Source organism: Onychostruthus taczanowskii, unplaced genomic scaffold, assembly GCF_017590055.1.
Source record: "Onychostruthus taczanowskii isolate IOZ18803 unplaced genomic scaffold, ASM1759005v1 scaffold160, whole genome shotgun sequence".
Taxonomy (NCBI): Eukaryota; Metazoa; Chordata; class Aves; order Passeriformes; family Passeridae; genus Onychostruthus; species Onychostruthus taczanowskii.
Window position 1 is genome coordinate 28,469 of NW_024498796.1, and position 24,356 is coordinate 52,824.

At 38.9% G+C, this 24,356-nt stretch overlaps 1 protein-coding gene across 3 annotated transcripts in view; it reads left to right on the top strand.

Annotated features, from left to right (window-relative positions):
- The window catches only part of LOC121333271 (transcriptional repressor NF-X1-like), a 38,192-nt gene that overhangs the window by 7,695 nt on the left and 6,141 nt on the right, over positions 1-24,356 (top strand). Inside the window, exons 2-6 of one of the 3 annotated variants that reach the window (XM_041399477.1) lie at positions 1,269-1,339; positions 1,895-2,315; positions 6,103-6,264; positions 18,398-18,475; positions 20,716-20,821. In XM_041399477.1, coding sequence (XP_041255411.1) covers positions 1,269-1,339; positions 1,895-2,315; positions 6,103-6,264; positions 18,398-18,475; positions 20,716-20,821 — 838 coding nt within the window. Of the gene's footprint in view, positions 1-1,268; positions 2,316-6,102; positions 6,265-18,397; positions 18,476-20,715; positions 20,822-21,522; positions 22,823-24,356 lie in introns of those variants that run through there. The other 2 variants (XM_041399476.1, XM_041399475.1) reach the window with 2 other exon arrangements.

Consider the following 24,356-nt stretch of genomic DNA (forward strand, 5'->3'; position numbering starts at 1 on the left):
TTATATAAATAATATATAATATAGTTTTTACAAAGACAAAAATCCCCAAAGTAATTTCAACTGCTCTTTAAAAACTAAAGTATGAATTAGGAAATGTGGTTAAAACATCCTGAAATGTAATTTTAAAGTCTTAATTTTTATTAAGGTTAAAGCTTCACTTCCACAGAGTCGTATGTTATAGTTTTTCCTTTGGCTGCCAACTTCACATTGCAGCTATGGCCATTCCTAGAGGTTTTGAGAAAACCTTTTTTCATTTAAAAACAAATTAAATTAGTTGGGGGAAAAAGCATGTTAGTGCCTTGAAATGTTCTGGTTTATTCTTCTCTTCAAAATGTTAATTTCCACAGTCTTTATTGAAAAAAATAGTAGGTAGGTCAAGAACCTAGATTGCATTAGCCTTTTGGGGATTCTTGTGGCCTAAGTCATGGCCTAAGTGTTTGATTATCTCTTTTAATTGTTATGAACCAAGAATAAATTGCACTCTGTCCTGCCATGTGAGGTAACCTACCCAACCAGTAAAATGAGATCCATGAGATTTCCATGAGATTTTATTAACTATTTTTTTTATGTTACTGTGTAAAATTTAACCAATATGCTACAGCCAATTAAACTATCCCTGATATTCACCTAATAATTTCTGTTGTAGGCAGACCCTACTGGCACAATGTTGCAGGAAACTGAGTAACATAGGATTTATCTTTCTTTTATCTAGAGACATGGAAATTACAGAAGACTGCTGAAGTAGAAGCATGGTTCATGTTGATGGCCTCAAAAAAATAGTTTTGCACGGCTGTCCTGTGCCATTTAATATGTCTGTCTCTAGAACAGTATAGTCAGAATTGATGCAAATATTTTCTACTGCTACTTTTCATTTATATTCAAAGTTTTGTATAATATTCAAATCTCAGATATAGACATTGTATTTTAAGGACCCATTTTTTCAGTTTCTTGTATTTATGTAAACATGCTAGGAAAAACTTCAGATGTTAAACACTGATTATCACACTTGCATGTCTTGTACTGCTTTGAAAGTTTTCTTTCATCTTTTATTTTTATATTCTTAATTCTGGGTCATCACAGTCCTGTAAAGATGACAAGAAAGCTTCTACAAAGCACTGTATGATTCACTTCTAGTTTCTAGACACTTGTTTCCAGTTGTTCTGTCAAGTGTGGGATTGAAGGAACTTCTGGACCTTTGTATGTATGGTAATTTGGTTGAAAATAAGTATGCACTGTTTAAGTTTTATGAGTTTGTATTTATGTTTTAGGTACATTGAATTTCAGCCCTGGTGCTGCTGATTCCATTCCTGGAGAAGGACAACTGACAGATGTAAACTGGGTAAATAAAGATAGGAAAGACTGTAACAGTAATCAGAATAGAAGTAATATAACAAGTCCTAGTCTGTATTCTGAAAGAGGTACAGATTATGAAAGCTCTTCCACAAAGCATCATGGCTTTTATAATCTGGAAAGTCAGTATGGGAATTCTGAAGACTTCCACCAATATTTTGGAACCAGTAAAAGTTTGAAGAATCGCAGCTTGCAAAGCCAGAGATTGCACAGATTAAGAAATGATAGCACATGTGCTTCTAGAAATAAGACAAGGCCAAGTACTACTGATACTGCCGCAGGTCCAGGAATTTCAGATACTGCACTAGTACCTGGTAGAAGAGCACCTCCTAGAGGATACAGTGATTTTCTCTCATCAGAGAGTGACAGGGAAGTACCTAATGCAGATAGCAGAGGAGCAAAGCCGAAGAAAACACATCTGATACATATATCTGGGAGAGGTTTCAGGGAAAAGGGAAAGCAGGTACATGACCGTGAAAAGCGAGTGAGCTCTAAACAGAAAGTAGAGCTGTTTGAAAATTTTCCGTCTTTGGATTTGATGCAGTCTGACTCTTCAGAATCATCTGGTGGAAAGACATTCTGTGATGCACCTTTTGGAAGTGGAGATGAGCAAAAAAGCTACAATAATGTAAACAAAAGATATCCCCGGAAGCCTGTGTGGAATAAACCCCCAGTAGATAAGGAGTGTCAGAGAAGACATGATTCTCACCGCAATAAAAATACAAAAGTAGGTAAGAAGTCTTCTGTTGCATATACTCCAAAAGATAAAAATGAAAGGAAGAAAGAACTCATTGCTCACAAAAATGATGAAAACTTGACCAGTGAACTCAGACATCAGTTGTCTCAGTCTCTCAGTGGAAGAAAGTTCTTGCTAAAGGGGGATCAAGTACCTTCACTTCATTTCAGCTGGACCCAGTACTGGAAGAAGCAAAGTGATGTAGCAAAAAACAAAGAAACTCATACAGGTAAGTTTTTGAGACTGTCCTGGACTCCCATATGAAAGATATGAGATCTTGAATAATTTAAGCAGTCTTTGCTTCAGCTCCTGCCTTGAGCAGCTGAAGAAGCTTATTATTTCACATTAAATTGTTATTGGGATCAGAGAGTAGAAGTAAATGTAGACGCCTGGTATTTCAGTGGGAACATATTCTGTAAGTTTACTAGAGAACAACAGATTTTGTTTAAAGTTTTTTCTGTTTTTGCTACCAAACTGCAAACAATGACCTAGTCAGGTACCATTTTAAAATGTGTATATTGGAGTAAAATTCTGAGCATTCTAAATAATGGGACTTGAGAAGGACAATACTGAAACTGAGTTTTGCAGAATAGGTCTTTTCATGTTTTATGTAGAAGTAGGAAAATGCCAGACAGAGAAACGGTATTCTACTCATAACTGAATTTTATGTGTTTTTTTATGCACCTTTGCTGCCTTAAAGAACCTATAAATGAAACAACACATACTTCTGAGATAATATTAGTATAGGAGGTAATGTAAAACCTGGTCTTTATTGGAGGCCTCCATGGGCAAATATGGAAAATGTCCACAAACCTCTTCCCCTGGGTGCATAGAGTATTATAAGTAAATTAGCATAATTGACAAAAATCACCAATTAGGAGCATAAGTGGTGAGGCTGTTCCCCCCACAGTTCAAGATTGAACCTTGTTGATGAAAATGTGTCTCAAAGAGCTGTTTTTCAAGCTTGATTTCTAAGGAAAACCAAGATAGCATAGGGGTCTTGGAATGTGTTTTGTCTTTCTGGCTATCAGGGCAGGGGGAAGTACTGGGGAAAACTAGCTATGAATGCAATAATAGGCTACAGAGCTCCAAATATGTGTGTGAAGAATACAGGGAATAGAAGAAAAAAGACAAAAAGTGTTAGGCATCACCTCAAAAGGTAATTAGAAATAGAGGCAATATCTAGATACTATTTTTGGAAATTTGAGAATAGAAGCATGTGCTGTTTACAGTGTAAACCAGACACACAGTTTTTGGCTATCTGAGTGAATATTATGCTGACTCATACCATTAGTGACTGAAAACATTGAATGCAAATCAGCTTAATCTCTTCAGGGCTACGATACTGGTTTCTGTTTCAACAACAGTTTAGGTAGATTATTCTTACTGTTTTGCATAAGCTTAAGCACTAAGTGTTAAGAGACTTAAATGTTCAGATGCAATAAGGAGAAACACTAAGAATTATATTTATTTGGTATTTTACAAAGCATCTCAACCTTACCTTCTGCTGCACAGAATGATAGGGGTGGGTAGACTAGTTCCAATTATCTTAACTGTGATGTCAAATCTATTGAAGACTTTACTTCTCAGAATCTCCTGTTTCACAATTGAGAAAGTAATAGTGTAATCAGGAAGCATAGGATGCATCTAGTTGGAAGCTTTCTTCTCTTAGGAGGATCAAGATCTTGCTTGATCCTCTCTAACCTAAATAAATTAACTGTCATGCTCCTGGGTTCTATTTGAGTCATAAAATTGAAGGTATCTCAGTGTTTTTCCCAGCATTATTATTAAATGAAAAACATCACATGCAATAAGCAGAAAGATAAGTAATAGTCTTTCCCAGGGAATTTAAGGAACTTCCCCCTCCAAAACAGTAGTTTATTTGCATGCTTTATTTGGGAGCTCTTTTGGAAACACTGTCTGCCAGTGTTTTCAGGGAACTAGGATTGTGGGTTTTTAACTATTTCTGGGACAGCTACAGATTCTGAGTGTGGTATAGCTTTAGTCTTCTGGAGAAAAAAAGGATGTTTTACACGAGAATATTCCTTTATAGCAGATAATAATTATGGGATAACAAGTAGAAATTTCTGTTAATCCTAAATGTTGTGGGGCTTGATGCATGAGGGGTAGAAAACAAATTTGAAAATCATATTGAGGAGGACAAGCAATGTCGTGGGCTTGCTTGCAGTCAGATGTGGTAGAAGCACATTTTGAATTGACAGTAATTTCTTTCTATTATTTTCCTTTCTTATTTCCTTCATTGTGGATTTGAACTTTCCTTGTTGTTGTTGTGATCTGGTCTAATCTCAAAGGAGCAAAGGGAACTCTCTGAATAAAGCTGAATGTACTTGAGTTTGAATGTTCACAAAAATGAGATTAAAACACAAACAAGGTTAGATGTTAATACAAAAAAAATGTATTTTATTTAATAGTAAAAGAGGCAAAGAGAAAGAAATAAATAGAAAAAGGGGGCTGGTAGGAGATGGGATGGGGAGAGTGACAGAGACAGATTAAATAGAAACATATCACCCCTTCATGGGTTCCAGTGATGTCTTGTTGTTCCCCTCCCTCTTGTCTCCTTGGTGGTGACAGTCCCCTGCTGAAAAGTACAGAATCCAGTGGATCAATCATGGGCCAGGTAGGAATGCCCAGGTGCCTTCCCTAAGGGGGGCAGGTTTGACATTGGTGCCTGTAGGACTGTGGGTCTGTTGCATCATGTGCAGTGTTCTCTGGTGCAGGGTCTGGGGACCCTTGGAGTGGGCCTTTGATGGGCCATGACATCCCATCTGCTGTCCCTCTGGTAGATGTGGCTTTCCCAGGGTGTGGGGCCTGCAGTTAGGCAAGTCTGCACAGCAGCTGGATGGGTGTTCACTGCCTCTGACTGGAGGCTATGCCACACATCCAAAAGAACTTCCTCACTTCCTCCTCGGTTTGGTGTCAGGGTCTATGCAAGTCTGGCAGCAGATAAACCTGGGGCTATAGCCTCACTCTGAAGCTTCTGGACATCCCTGCCATGGATGTATGCTCTTCCAGTCTTATCCATCATTTCCCAGATGCACTACCTCTGCCCCTTAGGCAGTTTAACTCAGAGTTGAGGGCCTCAGCCCAGAGACCTCATTTAGGGTGCAGTGTTCTCCCATGCAGTTTTTGTTACACAATTTGCTGTAATAGGGAAAAAGACCTTCATAAAAATGTTTAAGCCATAAACCATAACATTTCAGTCTCTGATGCTTGTATTGGCACAATGTTAAAATGCTACATTTTTACACTGTATGCTTGTAGTTAATATATTTTAAAATCCTGTGGACATTTCTAAGGTGTATTTGGTAGTTTTACCTCAACGAGAAGTAACCTGACAGAAATGAAGCTTTATGTGGTACCTTTCTTATGGTTGCACATCAGGCTGTGTTGACTCCAATGTGGGGTTCTTGCTTTATTTTCAAAGTACTTTTTCACATTTGTTCATATGGCTTGAAAGACCCTGTTCTTTAACTGTTGTTCCCAGTAATTCCACTGCTAAAGCACTCACTTTATAAAGGGCTTATTCCCGTAATCCAGGTCCTTCGCTATTAATATTTATTGTGTCATCTCCTGGGAATACTTAAGGATAGGAATTAAATGTAATTTTGGCAGAGCTTTCTGTATTTAAGAGCATTCATATTTTTGGTTTAAAGTGTATGCAAAGGTGAATTTCTTATATAAAGTGGTGAGTAAAATCTCAAACTTCTGCGAATCTTAAAAGTATTAATTACTTCATAAGATCAGAATAATTGCTATTTGTCAAAGTGGAATTTGCTTTGCTACTTTAATAAGGATCTTATATTCCTTCTTTCTGCTCTGAAGTGAAAAAAATGCATAGCTGGAATCTTCCATGAGTAAACTAATGTCTTATTTATAGCCACTGAGCTAAAATAGCCACAGAGCTAAAATAAGTTTCACTATAATTTAAATGAAATCTTTGAATTTAATTTGAGTTTTGTTTCTCAGCTAGCACAAGTAATATATTTGACTTGCAGGGTCATTGATTGAACAGCTGACCACAGAGAAGTATGAGTGCATGGTATGCTGTGAGGTGGTCCGAATAGTAGCCGCAGTGTGGAGCTGTCAGAATTGTTACCATGTATTCCACCTGAATTGCATCAAGAAATGGGCGCGGTCACCAGCTTCACAAGCTGAAGGTTGGTATTTTCTCAAATATATATATTTTATACATATTCTATATTATGTATACATATTGTATCTATAATGTATATAGTAGCCCAATTCATGTGTTGCTTATGTAGTGAAAACTATTTAGAAATATTGGTTAAGTTAACAATGTGACCCGCCTCTGAGGCAAGGTAACCAAATTCATTGTTAAAGGGATTCCTGGCGGTGGATTAAAGCAAAATGAGACTAAGTAACTGATACAACAACAAATTTTATTAGAACTCTTTTGAAACCTTTAGTGGAAAAATACTTAATGGGTTCACAAAGGGGTACTGTAGGCATTCTGAAGCATATGATCACCCTAAGAGAGGCAAACAGGAAAGAGAAAAACAGAGGAAAAGTGTAAGAGCCTGAAAGAGAGATGCGGGACTCCAGGCGGCTCTTCCAAATGCAGTTTATTACATCCAAGATGTTACAGCAGTCCAGGGTCGTGGGCGACAGAGCCTGTGCCTACAGCTGTCAGCTGCATCTGCAGGCAGGCCTGGAGACCCCGAGTTTAGGTTACAAATGCATTATATACTTTTCTTTACTGAGCATCTTAATACAATAGAACCAATCTATACCTTAGCTTTTATCTATAGCCTATCACAACTACTATAATTACCATATTCATGTTACTATTCTCCAATCACTAAAAGTTAGTACATTACAGTTTAAGCTAGAAGTTGTTTTTCAGTTTTCTTGCAGTGGAAAATTCTGAGACCTTTTTTCTACTTGCAACATTTGCTGACTTGTTTGCCTGTGCTATCTTTCTGCTCGGTAAAAGCATCTTCTTGTTTGAGGTGGGTTTATCCTTTGCTTTAAGTCATAAAACCCCCCTTCTAACTAACATACCCTTTGCCTCCTTGGTTATCCAGTAAGACTGGCTCAGCAATTCTTTTCTTCTATGTCAAAATTTGCTTCCATCTCTATTCCTTCCTCAGCTTCTACATTCAAAAATCTTTCTGATAAGCATACATATCTATGAGACTTTCTTGTCAAACTTTCATCCTTCCCAACAGAGAGATCTTTCACCACCCATGGCTCCAGTGACATGGCGAGGGATCATGGTCCGTGGCCGTGATACACAGTCCAAGTCCATTGGAGATGGGGGCAGGCATATGTATCAAAAAATGAGGGGTTTCTGATTCTTCTAGTAAACACTCCAGTACCTCCTCCAAGAAGAATTCTGGTTATGCACAGTCTTCTTGTTGGAAGGTTCTGGAAGTCTGGCAGTGTCAAACAGGGGGCTTGGGTGTACATGCCTGGAAAAATTTTCTGAACAAATGTTCCAAGTTCAGGGTTTTGTGGCTGTATGGTAGTGGCTTGTGATGGAGAGAAATTGGCATTAAAAATCCCTCTACCATTTGTCTGTAGTATCCATTCCTTACAGTGGCTTCTCCTTTAGTTCAAAGTTTCTCCTTCAGTTAAACAAACTTAAACAGCTTGTTTAAGGCAGAATTTAGCCGTAAGCGGCAAATGGTTCACTACAAGCGGTAAGCTGTAAACAGGTTTTAAATAAATTTTTTCCAACAGTTCTGTGTATGCCTTATATAATCTTCATAACTCAATTCTTTCCAGTATTCTAGCTAAACCTAATTTCCAGATTTGGATGCATAAGATCATTCCGTGAAATCAGTGCATCAGGATGCAAAACTCTGTGGCCATGTTTTTACACACCAAGAAACATCTCATCTCTTATCTGTTCTTTGCTGAGCAGTCAAGCAGAAGATGCACTTCATGCATTAGTTGTCTGCTTTTACTCAACCACTTTTTAGTTTGTTTCTCAGATAAAATAGTCCTGAAATTCATCCTGTTAATATTTGCCCAATTACCCAATTAAAAAAAAAAACAAACAAAATTAAATGTAACAGCAATTTTAATTAAATAGCTTAATATATATAAAATTGAATACACTCAAAATGTTTACAATATAATTTGGTTAAAATAAGGAATCATTTGGTTTTGATAGTAGCTCATAAGCAAAAATAACTGCACAGAGTACGGAGTACAGGGCTTGACTCCTGTCACCTCATGTACAAGCTTGTCAAGCCAAAATTCCCCCTTTTATGCTGTATATCATTACCATCTCCACCTGTTTTCAATTCGTCACACCTGTATCACCACCCTCATTATCACCTTTACCATGCATGCTCCCCCATTCTTTTAGGGGGCCGCGCCACACTTTGGGGGTCTTCTTTGAGGAAGGCCTCTCTCTTCCTCAGTGTCCTTTAGTTCACCTTTTGGATTACACATACGCACCAAGCTGGTATAGTATAAGCTAATATTATGTTCTAACATTAAAGCAATAAATCTCATATAATTAACGTTTTCCTGGTGTCTAACCAAATTCTCCTCTCTTCCAGCTAAATTTAGTGATAGTTATCTCTTGCTTCTTCCTGTTCTGAACATCTGCAGGACAAGGTGGGGGGATGTCACTATAGGACATGAGACAACACGCCACAGACACGCTGCTGCTCTCAAGGCAGGAAAAAAGGAAGTTTATTTTCTGCCTCCAACATTTATGGATTTCCAAAGGTGACAGTGGATTGGAGGGTGAAAGTGCCACCTCTCCAATGACACTGGACAAACCAACAGTCCATCAAGTTTCTCATCCTCCATAAAATAATGCAAAACAATAAGTTATTTACAGAAAGTGTGTGCAAAAGTTTTCTACAAGAATGCAAACGTCAGAAGGCTTAGAAAATCTTAAAAAATCAGGGCGACGGGGAACCCCTTCTCTCCCTTTCTTGGCATTACGCCTTTAACTGTTTTATTTTCAACTATTAATTACTGTATCAATATTGATTACTGTTTCAATTTTGTCAACACAAATCATACCTATTTACCACAATCCCTCATGCCGTGCAGTGAAAGGGAGTTCAGAGAAAACAGAAAGCTTCAGCCTTTGTCGTCAGCTTAAACTGTTTCAGATTCCTTGTATTTTACCACTTTTTGAAACTCTTAAACCAGTATGTTATGCCCTTTGAATCCTTTACTCTAAGGCTGAATTGCAGCTACTGCTCAGTTCAATTGAGTGGTGTAGACACTCTGAAGATGATAATCCTGAAGTAGGCTTTATTTTTTTTCTGTACCCTGCTTGTTCAGCATTTGCCATTCTTTGTGTGTCTTTCTGTATCTCTCTGGGCAGACCGAGGAAATATGTCATCTAGTCAATGTCATCTAGTTCCAAATTTTTGACAGAAGTTCTTGCAGACTGTAAATCTCCTGCAGAAAGGATTGGTTCCAAATTTCTTTTTACAAAAGATGCATAGTCAGACTTCTGGGAAGGGCTGGTTGTGGGCCCCGGTTCTCACTTGGTGAGTTTATTTCAAAGGGGCTTGAGGTACTATTTTACTGTCTTGATTTGAAAAGACAGGTGTTTTCTAAGGAAGGCAGGAGCCTCTCTTGAAAAGGAAAATACAAACTCCCTCTCTCTGAGTTATACTAATTTTGAAATTCAGAGGCTGTCAGGCAAAGATACGGGAGTAAGAATAACAGTTATTAGAACAATTTTTTTAAAAAAAATCCAGTAATACAAAACAACATTGACAGAGTCAGAACACGATCTGACACCCTGTTGGTCAAGGTGTTCGTAGCAGTCCAATTAAATGGTGGCCGCAGTCCTCCTGGAGTGACAAATGTGGTTCTGTTGAAGCAGTGATCCTGTAGAAGGGTGTAGTTTTCCTCTGAAGGTCCAGTGGTGAGCAGTCAAGCAGTCAAGTGGTGGTATATATAGGCCTGGTCTTCCTCTGGGAATCCAGTGGAAAAAGGCTGGCTGTTGTGTTCCAAATCTCAGATGACATTCAGGTAGGAATGTTTGTCTTCTCCCCCTGGGCAGAGCATCTTGAAATGATGTAATTTTATCAGTCATGCAGTGAGCCTCAATGGCCTATTAACAGAAGATGTTTTCCAGAGGGAGGATTGGTTGTGGAAGAATGAAAACAACTGCCCCACCTGGTTTTCAGTGGTGGCCCAATTAACAGAAGATAACTGCCCCACCTCTAACAGATTGCAATAGAATACACACCCCCAGCCACATCTTGCATTTCCAGCCTAAGACATTTACTTTTGGGCCATTTGCTTTTCATGTGAGAATTCGTGGGCTAAATATGTTACTGTATTCTGCATATGAGAGAACTAGACCTAATCATTTAACTGAAGTTAAAGGTTGTGGGCTCAGTAGAACTGATACCATAGCTCCAGTAAAGACACCAGTACATATTTCTTGACCTGCAGACTCTGCTACCCCATCTTGTTTAGATTTTGTAATCCAGAGTGTATTTGTTTTACTGTAGCTTGTTAACAGTATATGTACTACATTTCAGGCTTTGGATAATGAGGAATTCACTACAAAACTGGCAGTTATTACGGTCTGCTGTAGGAAAAATGGGACATGGTAATCTACCTAACTCCATAATTTACTGGGTTTTGGATGGGAAAAAAAATTAGTTTTTTGGGTTTTTGTTTGTTTTTTTGGTTTTTTTTTTTTGTTTTTTTTTGTTTTGTTTTGTTTTGTTTGTTTTTTAAAGCGTATCACCTATTTCCTTTGATTCTGCAAATGTTATAATGAATTCCAGAAAATCTTACCTAATTCAGCAACCAGAGTTTTCACTGGTATGTTTCACTTGCAGCCTGTTTGGTAATAAGATGAGTTTTGAATATTCATTTTATGTTTTTGCAGCAGTGTGTCTTGGTTTGAAAGGAAGGCAGGAGTCTCCCTTGGTTAGAGGGTATGACCCTCTTTCATCCGAGTTCTTATAACTTTGAAATTAAGGGACTTTCAGGCAAAGGTGTGTGGAAAGAAATAACAGTTCTTGATACTAGTATGTATAACAAAGCAAACAACAACAGCAGCCCAGCAAAAAGCCAGAAACCCAGTGACAGCCTTCTCTTGGCTTCAGGCACTTTCCCCTATGCTGTAGTTACGATCACAGCCGGCAGGGGCACTGTTAGCTCCTAGCCAGGCAGGGCAGGTGCAGTGATTCCCTCGCAGCTGCAGGAGATGCTGTGGCGCAAGTTCCGCTGTGTTTCCCTGATGTGGTAGTGGCAAACAGGCTGGATGGTGAAGTCGGCTGCAGCCAGAAACTCAGAGTGGCAGTTGGGATGGCAGAAGCAAGCACACCCCCTGAGATGGTAAACAAATGTAACAGAAAACTTAGGGGTTGTTAGACATGGGGTGCCAGGTTAGAGTGTAGTGAAAAAAGCCTGAGGCTGCAGCAGAAAGCAGTGGGGCTGGGCAGTGGCAGCTGGAGTTCTCCATAGCAACTGCCACACAGAGCCAGAGAGATATACCCTCCAGGATGGGGGTCAGAGTCCTGGATTTTCACCTGTGGCACCTGAATAGATGGTGAGGGTCCTTTCCAATCAGATCAGGTGTTAATAAGTTCCCAGTTCAATGTCTGCTCTTATGAGCAAAGGCTCACCCACAGTAAGGGGACCCAGTGCAGGGCTGGGCACTCTGGTGGCAGTGAATTCTCCCCACAGCAGCTCAACTGTTCTCTGATACCAAGACTGAGAGAGAGCTATGGGCTAAACCAAGCCGCTCACCACCTCCCTGCACCCCCCCAGCCCCCCAGTCAAAATCTTGCAGTATCTCTGCCCTTCCCAAGAGAAAGCTCCTCCCGTAAGAGAGGAGCCAGCTGCACCCTTACGCCACCTTGGTCATATCTTTTGTTTCTTTTAAGTACCAGTTGTTATTGTCTTTCAGCAACAAATGGGACTAAATCCCACAAGACAAAGAAAAGGAAGGGGAAAAAAAAGAAAGGAAAGATGCTATCCTTCAACTGGTGTTTCAGTGAAAATTGCCATCCTTATAGGGCCTTGCAGCAGCTCTTAACCTCTGTGATTCGTACTAGAAGACTGAAAGCGTGTGTGCATAATTTCTCACAATTTTTTGTGATCACAGAATTGGATCAGAGAAATCCTGAATATTTGGATGAAGTAGGTAACATCCCTCATGGAGATCTCCTATAGTTTCATCTTCCAGAACAATAGTGACTTGTGTCTGTTACAAGAGAAAAGGATGTATGGATCCTTTGAGGACAAGGCACAATGCTCAGTAAGGGGAAGCTTTGGTAATTGTTATAAATGAAAATCGATAACAGTCTTTGGTGGTGGCTAACAGTCTTTGGTGGTGTCCGATAGCCACCACCAAAAACGGACAGCGTATCACCCCCGGGCAGTGATGCGGGTGAACGTGGAACCTGGCTTCGCTAAGAACAGATTCTCCCCGTCCACACATACTGCTCTGAGGACGCAGTTCTTATACGGTTTAATTTGCCCGCGGCCAGTAGTCCTTTGTTTCTTTCCAAGTCTCTCATATTCAAGTTGGTTTCTTTTTCTCTGTCCCAAGCTGCACAAAAACCTCGACCAAGAGCAGAATCGTTGTCTTCACATGTTCCTGTAACCCGGCATTCAGGTCCGAGGCGCCAATGGCCCTCAGATAGGCATCGCCCCGATTTCCCGGACTTGGGTATTCAGGGTCCGGGTGTCAATGGTCCCCCGATAGGCATATCATCTGGTGCCATCCTTTGGGCGTAGGGTTGTTGGCCACTTCCCGTCTTGGCAGCTACAATCTCATGCAAATGTCCATCTGCCGCGGTTTTGCAGTGCATCTCCAGGCTGGATTTCTTAACCTGAAGGGAATGAGAGGAACTCCCCCCCTCCCCTTCTTCTCTTCCCCGGTTTATTTTATTTATATCAACTGATACACCATTTATTCCCATGAATTGCTACCCGTATTTCTAATAGTATTAATGAAAGCAAGGCATTACCAGGATGGGAGTCCTGGGATACCAATGCTAATTAAATGTTGGGACACTATGTGACAGAACGTTTATTGGAAGGGAAAAACAGGAGCATACAGCTCTCTTTAATAATTTGTGCTTATTAACACACTGTATGTATGTTTTGCTCATTCCAAACTCACTCATGTAATGCCAGTGTTATTTTCTGAATTTTGAGATCCAGAGCAGGCCATCAGATTGGCATTAATGTAAAGGTGGGTACAGTTGAAAAGGAAAGGGGAGTATTCTGGATTACCATGTCAGTGTGATAAAATGTTCTTATGACTCTATGTACTTGGGTGGGAAGAAGCAGTGAACTGTCTTAGGTCTACATTTCTAGGTTCCAGAAACCAGTTCTAGAACTAGGTTACTGTAACAAAGTCTTCTCACACTCTACAGTATCTCCCTTCTCAGGCTATATTCAAGATTCTTCCTTTAGAAATTTCTTTGCCTTCTAGTGTCTTGACAGTCACCTGAAAAATGACAGCTGGTTTGGCCAAGGCAAGTGAAAGAATCTCCTGATTATCTGTGGGTGAAATAAACAAGGCAGGACATCTTTCTCCTTTTTAATGCCTTTATTAAAACGATTCAGCTCAGGTTGGGGAGAAACGACAGGTTGCCCGTGCCACTGCTGCTGCCAGAGGAGGATGATGCAGCTGTGTTCACTGGTATGCAGGCAGAGCTGGAGCTTCTGTCCTCCAGGGAGTAGTGGGAATTCCGCTTCTTCAGTCTAACATTCCAGGTCCTCTTTCTAGTTAACATCTTTTTAGATTAGGGTGAGAAGTAAAAAGGATTTTAGCAGATACTGGATTAAGTTCCTCACCTTCAGACATTACTTAGGTCTTTTAATTCCATGTTGGCTTGTTGTTTTTAGGGTTTTTTTCCTGGAAAATTGCAAATTTTGGTGAAATGCATTCTCATCTGCATACTAGCTCTGACGTCACCCCTCACCTGCTACCTGCGGGGTCCGGTTCCGGTGTGGGACGAAGCATGGGGTGGGGGGATGGGGGACAGGATGGGACAATGGCGCTGATCACCAACCATTAACAGGCAATTGAAGAAAAACTCTCAACAATAGGTGACTGCAACATGAACCCTAACCTTCAACTCAACAGCAACTGGTCTAACTTGTTTTAACTCTGCAACCTTAAAAAAAATGGATAACTTTTTACTCATAACATGGGGAGTCAAGGCATTGCTATGTTGGTCTGCTTGCTCTGTGGTGTGTTAAGGAACCTTCCTAGTCCTGCCATTCACAAGACCCTCTAGCAGTCATACTCTCAACACCTGTGAAGCCCTTTCACAGTGGACAGCTGGAGGGAGCTAGTGGGTGCTTTGCTTGACTCCCTACTGTAGTATATGATTTGAAATAATTTATGCTTATGTGAAACATACATGAAATAAATTATGCTTGTAAGAAAAATTCTTAAAGTTTTAAACACACAGGCTGGAGTGGGGGAGAGATAGCTTCACAAATTGCAAAACCACAGATGGCAGCGGAGACAAAGACCTCATTAACAACCAAAAAAGACAAAGACCTAATTAACAAACAAAAAGACAGTGGCTCTGTATGTAGATGGGCCCTTTCTTGTGACAGTCTAGGAAATGCCCAAGTGATGAATACTCAATAAGCATCTAGGGATCAAGATAGCCAGATACCAGGTTCCTGTAACTCGAAGATCAGCATTCATTGCTTCCCAGAAACGGTTTTGTCCAGCCCACCACAGAGAAAGGAGACTACATGAATATGTGAAGCCACAAAAAGAGTAAGAGAAACTCTGCTCCAGGTGGAAAAAAACAGTATAAAAACTGCCTGGACAGAGACAGCCTTTGTGAACAGAGGGGATCCAAAGTGGTAGAGTTCAGATCGGAGTTTACGCAGCACTGATCCCGGGCTCGATGCTGTCCCTTTAATTGTGGCTATCAGAGGCCGAATCTTGGTCACAAAATAAAACCTATTTTATTAATTCAGCTTTATTATTACCTATAACACTGCTGTGTGGAAAATCACACTGTGAAAAGCCAGTGTCCATAAAGGAGGCAGATGAGTCCTGCAACTTTATTCAAATGAAGAGAGAGAGTCCACTAGGCCATGCCCCTGTGGGGGTCTCTTGAGTTTTTGTAGGATGCAGCCTCCTTTTATCCTAAACTCCCAGCTGCATGTTCCCCTCCCCCTTTCCCCATTGATTTGAGGTGCTAGGAAGGTACAGACTTCCCAAACTGCCTACTAAATATTCCCTCTTGGATGTGTATACTCCCCCCCTGCCCCCATCACACATATGACCATTAAAACTAGCTGTAAGCCCATCATAGGTGGAGAAGCAAATTTCCGTCTCTTAATTAAGCCTGTGCATTTTTCCCCAAAGTTCAGAAATTCAAGATGTGCTTGGCTCTATAACAAACTTGGGTGGCTAGATGTGTGTAATGACCCCTACACCCATTCTTCCAGAACCTGATTAGTCCTTTCAGATCAAGCAATTTGTGAAGACGTTAATACCCATTTCTAGTATCTATAATACCCATATCTAGGTTTGTAATGACCCCCACACCCATTCTTCCAGATCAAGTAATTTGTGAAGACATTTTTCCCATCTTTATTTCCACAATGTAGACTGTCAGCAACGCTCAGAACTAGAGAATGGATTTTTATTCTATCTAGAGATATCCTGGTCAGGAGGAGAAGCTCTGCTGGGCATCACTTTGCCAAGTGGAAAGATTCTTTCCTGTAAGGCAGTAAGCATTTTACTAATATTTCTTGAAGGAATGTGACCTTAAGGTATCGCATAGCTAAGGTCAATCTGACAAAAAATACCTGCACTGTACACAAGATCTGTTTATTAAGGGGGAATTGTCGCTTGCCCTGTTCTTTCTTCTGCTTCTTTTAAAAACTGATGTTTAAGTGGTGTTTAACTTGTGCCCTTATATTGATAGAACAAACATTTAAGTAATTTTGTCCCTTCTTTGTAGGAAAATAGTTTCACTGGTATCTTCATTTTGGCTGTAAGAATTGGAGAAATTTGAGTTATTACAGGTGTCTCTTTCTGTTCTGCCCTTGGGCTCCACTTCCAAGTGTGCCAGATCCATACCAGTCCAGTGCTGGCCTCTAACACAGCACTTCTAAACTTCTGAGTTTCATTGATCAGAATAGAAGTTAACAAAAATGTTGGTAAATAGTTTCAAGTAAGGAATTTTTTTATCCCACAACGAAGGAGAGGATAGCAATTACTAAAACAATCTCTAGTTGAAGGGAATGAGGTGTCTTGATTCTGCTTAGACAACTGTCCTTGCGGTGTCTTTGGTTGGAGTTCTGCCTAATTCACCTCTGTTCATGGGAAGATTCATGAAAGTGGAATGTTCTTTCTGTAGGATCATCCTCATTCTGACTTTCCTTAGTAATCAGGATTTTAAAGGAGTATTTACAGGACCACTTCTTACAAATGTGTATGCCAGGAGCCATCCTACTGTCATTCTATACTGCTCTAATTGCACCTGAATCCTGGAACAAAACTTTTATTACTCCTGATTTTGGAGGAAGGCAACCATGCATGTCCCTTGTGGGTGAACCATACATTAATGTGCTTTGACGGGAGATAATGACAATGAAGAAGGAAATATATCTTGCCAAGTCTGTTTTAAATAGGTTCCTATTTTTTGGGGACCTTCACTATACTCTGGAGAAACTGTTGCTTGTAGAGGACTAGGTATCCAGCTTCAGGGGAGTTGTTGATAGGAGAGGTCTTCTGTTGGCTCCTGAAGCTTTCAGGGTAGACTTATCTTCACAACTTTTGAAAACATAACATGGAATAAGAATGAAAGAAATTGTTAATGCTGTAATTAAGTGTGATGTACTGTACTATACTGTAATCTCATAGGGAATCCTATAGTATTTAGTATGCTGGCTTTAGGAGGAGCCACATAAGGTGCTTACAGTTTTCTCAGAAATATGCCATTTAGTTGTCAACTGCCTGTTTTTGCCTTCCTCCTTACACTTCTCTCTGAGTTGCTTCTTCTGAGTTCCTTTAGTTTCTAGCTGTCAAAAGAAAAAAAGTCTTGGTCAGGAAATGCAGGTTGGTCTTGACCATAAATATGAGAGTATATGCCTTGTGCCACTGTTGTAGAGCTGCTCAGCCTATAATTGTACAGATCTCTGCAGCAATCTTGGTGGCACAGTAATATGAGCCGGGATAAAGAGGGGTGTGAATAGGCATAAAGTATTGGAAAGAATAGACATGCATTAGGTTTGCATTTCTAGACTGTCAAGGCAGTCTGTAATTTGAATAATTTCAATTTGTGAAAATAATTTCCATTGTACATTATGATGGGAAACATAAGTTGTTCAATCCAGTTGAAGGTGAACCAAGGTGTGCCTCTAGTTGCACTGCAGTTGTCTTGTCATAGGCAGAGTTTCCTGTTTGCAATCTCTTCTGCTTTCATAACATGAAATTATCATGAATTGTGGTCAGATTTCTTAATAGTGAAGAATAGTTCTAAAATCACAGGTTTATCAATTTACCAGCACTGAATTGATTCAGTTAAGAGAGACAGAACATGTTAATCTGTTTTTTTCTTCTTAATATCTATATATAGATATAAAAACATATCGCTCTTGTCTGTGACCTCTTTTGTGTTCAGTAGCTCAGACCCATATTCTTAAGGGCACGATACGTACTGAATTGGGGAAAATTAATGTTGCTTTTCTTCCACTTTACTGTTCTTCCTCTACTGCTAAAGCACCCTCCTGTAACACAGAAGAAAGATAACTACTATTTATTAAAATAACAACTTGAAGAATAATGTAAATGAATAAATTAGATTATTCCGGTTTATATAACACTGATTTTGTCTGAATGTGAGGCAACACTAAATTTGTCTTCTACAAAACACATAAACTCATGAGTGAAAAGGAAAGTACAGCTAGTGATTTGTGTGAGGTAATTACGTATTCCTCACCAATTTCCCTCTCTTAACACTTCTTTTCCCTCACAGCTTTAGATATGGTGAAGTCTGTCTATATTCTAGCTGTATGCATATGATACAGCATATGATATGACAGGGCATATGATAATAGAAAAATTGGGAGTTTAAAATCTGGCTTTGCTTCAATAAAAAGTTGTAACCTGTTGAAATGAAATACCATGGCTGTGTTGATGTTCATACTGTATAAAATGTATTCTTATGTACTCTTATGAGTGTGTTTTCTCACCGCTTCTGAGTAAGTGGAAAAATTAATTTATTTGCAACTGTGTTAAAAAACAAAGTAGAAGAACTTATTCTAGGCTTGCAGATTAGGTCTTTTATTTACTTCAAGTCCTTTTTGTCTTTTTATTACCTACAGATGGCAATAGTGGTTGGAGATGTCCAGCTTGTCAGAATGCTTCTGTGCAAGTTCCTAAAACTTACACTTGTTTCTGTGGTGAGTTTCTCATTTGCTTTTGCAAAGAAAAACAGTTTTGTCATTTTGATTCCTTTTTCTTAATATGAGTTTCAGTATTGATGCTTGTTTGCTTACATGCCTGAAACTCAATTTTTAAAAAATGTTATTGACACTGGACGATGCCTGCACAGAGAATCATACATGTGCCGCTTGAAAAATGAAAATAAAATAATAAGTCCCAAGTGGTAAATATTTTTACATAATTATGTAGAAATAGCGATTTTTATGGAATAATGATAGATTTTGGCTGGTATCTTATGAGCTTTCCTTCTGTAGAAGAAATGGAATAACCTGCATGTTTACGTCTTTGTGACAAGACCAAAATAATCCACAACTCAAGGCTACAACTACCTAAACCTTTAAATTGATTTAGCAGTTTTGTGATTTATGTTGTTCAGAGACACATGGAGCTTAAATAGGAAAAAATATTCAGGCTTTTCACACCTCTGTGTAGATATGTGTTTAATAAAAAAGGTAAATGGCATGAGTACAGCACTCACCAAGCCATAAATATAAAACAGAAAGGAGAAATTATGTTACTTAATTGCACAGATATGAATAAGTTTTGTTTGGAATCTATACTTCTGTGATCTGTATTGTTTTCACATAGCTTTCTTTTCCCTAAATCAGAGTCACTGGAAACTTTCACCTCACTTTTTAGAAAACAGAATGTTCTGAATTTGAGACAGAAACTGTGTCAGTAAACTTGTCTAAAGAAGCTAGATTTGCTAAAGTATAGTTTTATCTTTTTATCTAAATGTGTTAGTGAATCAGTTAGAAACAGTGCAATGCAGTTAATACAGAGTTTTTGTACCACAATGTGTAAAATTTTATTAATATAAGGATAATAATTCAGTTATTAGAGATAATAATGCAGTCAGAATGAACTGACCATGAATGAAAATTAGACCAAATGAAAATTAGACTTTTTAAAAAGACAGGACATCTGTCTGTTAAATAGGAAAGAAATTCTCCTTAGCCTAAAGATGTTTCATGGTTTAGGAGATCTACAGTAAGAACTTTAAATTGTCTGCAGAATTATTACTCGCAGAGCACCATGCAGTAACATAAGAGTTCAATCTTCTGCAGATAATTTTACATTAATAATATATAATTTGGACATCATCAGTCACTTATGCAAACCCATCTTGTATTTGATGCAAAGTACTAACTGTGTGCTGTGTGTGGTTAAGTGTGATTTTTTTTTTCCACACTTTCACCCATGAGGAAATTCCTGTCTTGTTTTTCTTCTGAAGCTTCAGAACTTTGAGACTTTCCTGGGCATTCAATTAGTTTAATTGAAACTCATGTGAATAAATGCCGTCTGTAGTGTTTGCTCATATTTTTCTAACTTAATACTGTAGACTATACAGAGGTATATTAAAAAATTAAAATTATGTGACCCTGTCATGAAAAATACATTTTCTTGTTGGTTTTCATTGTCACAACTCAAATTTGCAACATTGGCTCAGTTGCTTCACTGTTAATTTAATTCCCCTCTTGCAGAAAGTCAAGAGAGGGTTAATGATGGCAATTAACCTTAACCCTGTTGACCATGAACTTAGAGCTATGAGATTTGATGATAATATCTCAGATTAATAAGATATGGTTTAGTGCTTATCTGAAATACAGAATACTTGAAGCTAACATGCTTCTTAAGACTTCGTTCATCAAAATTCATTAACCTTTAATATTTTTATTAATATAGAGTCTGCTTCTTTTTATAGAAGTGACTTTCATAATTCACCCGCTTATTCAACTTGCTATTCCCCATCACCATGTCAGGTAGATCTTACTTTCTGGGATTGGTGTCTTATTACTTTGTTCTTTTTTTTTTCCTTCCCTGCTGCATTGAGACAGCAAGGGAGTTTCACCCTTCAATTTTCTTAGCTACTGTGCAGCCTGACCAGCTGCAGGGAGCTTTTAGTTTTCATGTATTTTATCAGTTTAATTTAATGTATCAGCTACCTGCATGTCTGCTGATTGAGAGTACAGAAGGAAAGACTATTCTGGAGCTTGCTATTCCAATGGCACGTTCTTTTAAAAAAGCTGAATATGTATCAGTACAAAATAACATTAACATTTGTGTAATTTTTTTGTCAAAGAAGACTACTTGCCAGTATTTAAAGTACCACTTTTTCTCTTTGGTATGCTATCTTTCACAAATGCAGTCTGGTATTCAAAGCAATAAATACCTTTTTGTCTTTGACATGGTTTAGGTAAGGTGCATAATCCTGAATGGAATAGAAATGAAATCCCACATAGCTGTGGGGAACTTTGTGGAAAGAAGAGGCAGTGTTTGGACTGTCCACATCTTTGCAACATGTAAGTAAATGTTTATTATATAAACACTGAAATTATTTATAGAAAATTTCTGAAGACTATATTTGATTATTTTTTGATTCCAGGATATGCTTAGAGATTTAGAACCTATAGAGGTTTACAGTTCAGCTGAAGCCTGAAAGAAATTAAAAGCCTGAAGTGTTTTTGTGTTGGTATGTCTAAAGTGAGTTCATGAGAGCATGAACAGGATGTCTACAATAGTTGTAGCAACATTTCTATCATATTTTAGGAACTGAACCAGCTATCTGACTTGCTTTCAAGAATTTTCAGTGAAATAAAGAAATAATATGTCTGAAAGTAACTCTGAACATGTCCAGTGGTCCACCAGATTTTTCAGGCGCTGTTATTCATGTGAAAGTGTTTGAATATCTTAATTTGGAATCAGTGCTACTTGTTTAAATTGAAAGACCACTTCTTTCATTTCTTCTTTTTTTTTTTTTTTTTTTTTTTGGCTTGCAAACTGTTGAGGATAAAAGGACGTTTGTATTTTTTTTATTTGTCGAGACCATCAGATAGTTTAACCAGAATCCCTCATGGAAATTTGAATCAGTATATGTAACTCAGATTGGTTCTGCTAACATTTTATTGATATAATTCAGTGAAAAGGGGCAAAGGAGTTGTCGTGGTTTGGAATGGGAGGAAAATTTAGGAAGTGAGACAAAAGCTTTTTGTGTAACTGACAGTGTGTTGAACCACTGAGAAGCTGGACACGCCTCTGTGAAAGACACATGTTAAAGACGAAAGAAACCCGGGAACTTTTTCTTTCCGTTCCGGCCGGGAGCGAGGTAACACGGTTGGGCGGCCCCTGCCATGGGGCCGGGCCGGCCGGCCCTGCCGCGGGGTTCAACCCCCTTCCTCGGACCGTCTGCCAGCCCTCAACATCGGCTGTTGGGCAGGGAGAGGGGGTGCCGTGGGGCTGGCTGGAGCCGGCCTTGCTAACATCTGACTGCTTACTACACCCTCGCCCGCCTCCAGCCCAGAAGCCCAGCCGATCCCCGGGAGCAGCCCTGGACTGGTGCCGGGATTTTACTCCCTTGGAAGCCGCCCTCAACCATTGGGAGGGGGAAGGAGAAGCTACCCTCCACTCCCAATGTGCTGCTGCTGCTGGGTTCTAGCCTGGCTGATTCGATTTGATCTGTACCACTTTCCTAATTACAAGTCCTACTACTGTAGCGCCCAGTCTGACCCCTACTGGGCTCCAGGTGGGAAGTTACCCTTTCAATGCTTTAATCCTCCCTCGAGTGAGAGAAAGGAACAAGATGCAAGCATGTAAAAGAACAACATGAAAACATCATGGTCAGTGAAGAAGATTTAAGTCTCAGATGGGAGGGAGGGGAAGATGCCTTGATCTTAGGGCTCAAATCCTCTTGTAAGCTATGGAAAAAACCTCTTTTTCCTTATAACACAGGAAACTATGGGGAGATGAAAGTGTTCAAATTATAGATACCAAGTAAAGACCTCTTTGCCAAAATAAACAGATGTTAAAGTAGTTGTAATCCCATGAGAAGTTTTAGCAGAGAGAGGGTAATCCTGTGCCCCCAGGAGGAGAAAGAGATCTCTGTTCCCAGGGATGAAGATGATTTTAGAGATAAATAATGAGAATTTTTACTTTTGAACAGTTCATCTTTGAAACAATACTCCATAAGTCAACATGGCCCATTGACAAGCTGTGGGAAGATTTGTGGAAATGGGAAGGACTTCATGATAACGGGGTTCCCTGGTCGGCTCTTATTCGTGACAAAAATGAGAGCCATGAGAAGCTGTTTTTTTTCTCTTGTGAAGAAGTCTTCATAACCTTAATAAGAGGAACTTCTCTCCCTAAGTGAACTAAATAAAGACTATTTTAGAGGTGGTAAACTAACTAGAAATTTTAGGTTTTGTTTCTTTACTTTATCATGGGAAAGAAAAGGTTGTGGGGGAAGAAGAAGTGTTCTGAAGGGTTTGTTCTGATTCTTACCATTTTTTTTTCCTTTTAGTTACTTTTAATAAATTTTTCTTTATACCCTTTTAAAGGTTTTGAACCTACTTTACCTTTCTCCTAATCCTATCTCACAGCAGGAAATGAGTGCACTGGTAATTAGCCAGTACTGAAGCCCACCACACTCACCAACACATTGGTTGGGAAATTTTAAAATTAGGCAAATCTTAAATTAATAAATCCAGACCACTACAGGAGGGCATCTCTGTTTTCAATTTTGGATTTTTTACATTAGATTTTTTTTTTTAGTAGTGTAGTTGCATTGATAAAATTAACATCATTAACACACTGATTTTTTTTCAGTGTATAAATATGCTTGCTTGTCAGAAACATAAATTATATGTTGTTCCTATTGTGTCTAGCTTCAATTTCCATGGAAGTTGGTCCTTAACATCTGTTCATATTTCTGGTTTTGGAAATTTTTGATAGAAGCAGTTTTCTGCTCTTGGTCAGAAACTTCACCCATTCCAACAAACAGATTGTCACCTGACAATTTTGCCAAGATTTGCTAAAGCTCAGAACTTTACTCTGAACTTTGTATTTAATGTGTTCTGCTTCAAATATATTTCAACATTTTATTGAATGTTAGAATAATTCTTTAATACTTGTTTCCCATACATGAAAATGTTCATTAGATTTCTTTTTGATATTAGATTTAATTTATAGTTATGCATTATGTATTTATGCATGCAGATTTATGTTTTATTTCATTTAAGTGTCATGGCTGTTTTCTTAATTTACTTTCAACTTTCACACTACACTTGAGGTAGCTGATACTCTGAACAGAACACTGATTCTCATGGAGACCAGGTACAGGCCTCCATCTCAGGAGAGGCATATGTTCATGGACATATCTTTTGCCCAGTCAGAAATAAGCAGACTTCTTAACCACTTTGAGAACTCCGTGACTGCAATTTGTTGCCTGACAAACTTTCCTGTAGGGCTTGGAAGCAGATATTCTTATCTTCTTTCCTGTCCTAGTCTACAGTAGAGGTTCAGTCTTTGTCATTCTCTTCTGGAAAGTCTTCTGAAGAGTAGTGACAATACTGTGACGTTGGGGTGCTACAAATTCTTAGTCTCTAAATGTCTGATCTGCATAAAAGCTGTGAAAATTGAGTCCCAATTTGTGACCAGTTGTAGCATATTTAAAAATGTTATCATTCAACTTTATGTTTCACATGAATAAAACTGCGATGAGATTATCCAGTCCCAGAGGTAAGGCAACAGTAGGCATGCAGATCAAGATAATGGATGTTCTTGACACTCTCTAACTTATGATGGTGAACTGGAGAGGAATGCACTTTCAACAACAGTGTTACCCAGTTCTGGATGTTCATCACATTTTGGACACTTCTTTCTCCCATGTGGGAATCTTTAGTGTGTGTGACACAGGCCACCATCATGTGCTGTATTAAAAAGCAAGTAGGAACTTTGTTCCCTCTTGTTGTATCAGTGGTGAAGTTAGAGATGCAGGGTTTTAGTATTGGAATGCAGATGATAAGTCTGGATCATTATGTATGTGTCATGGATTGACAATGG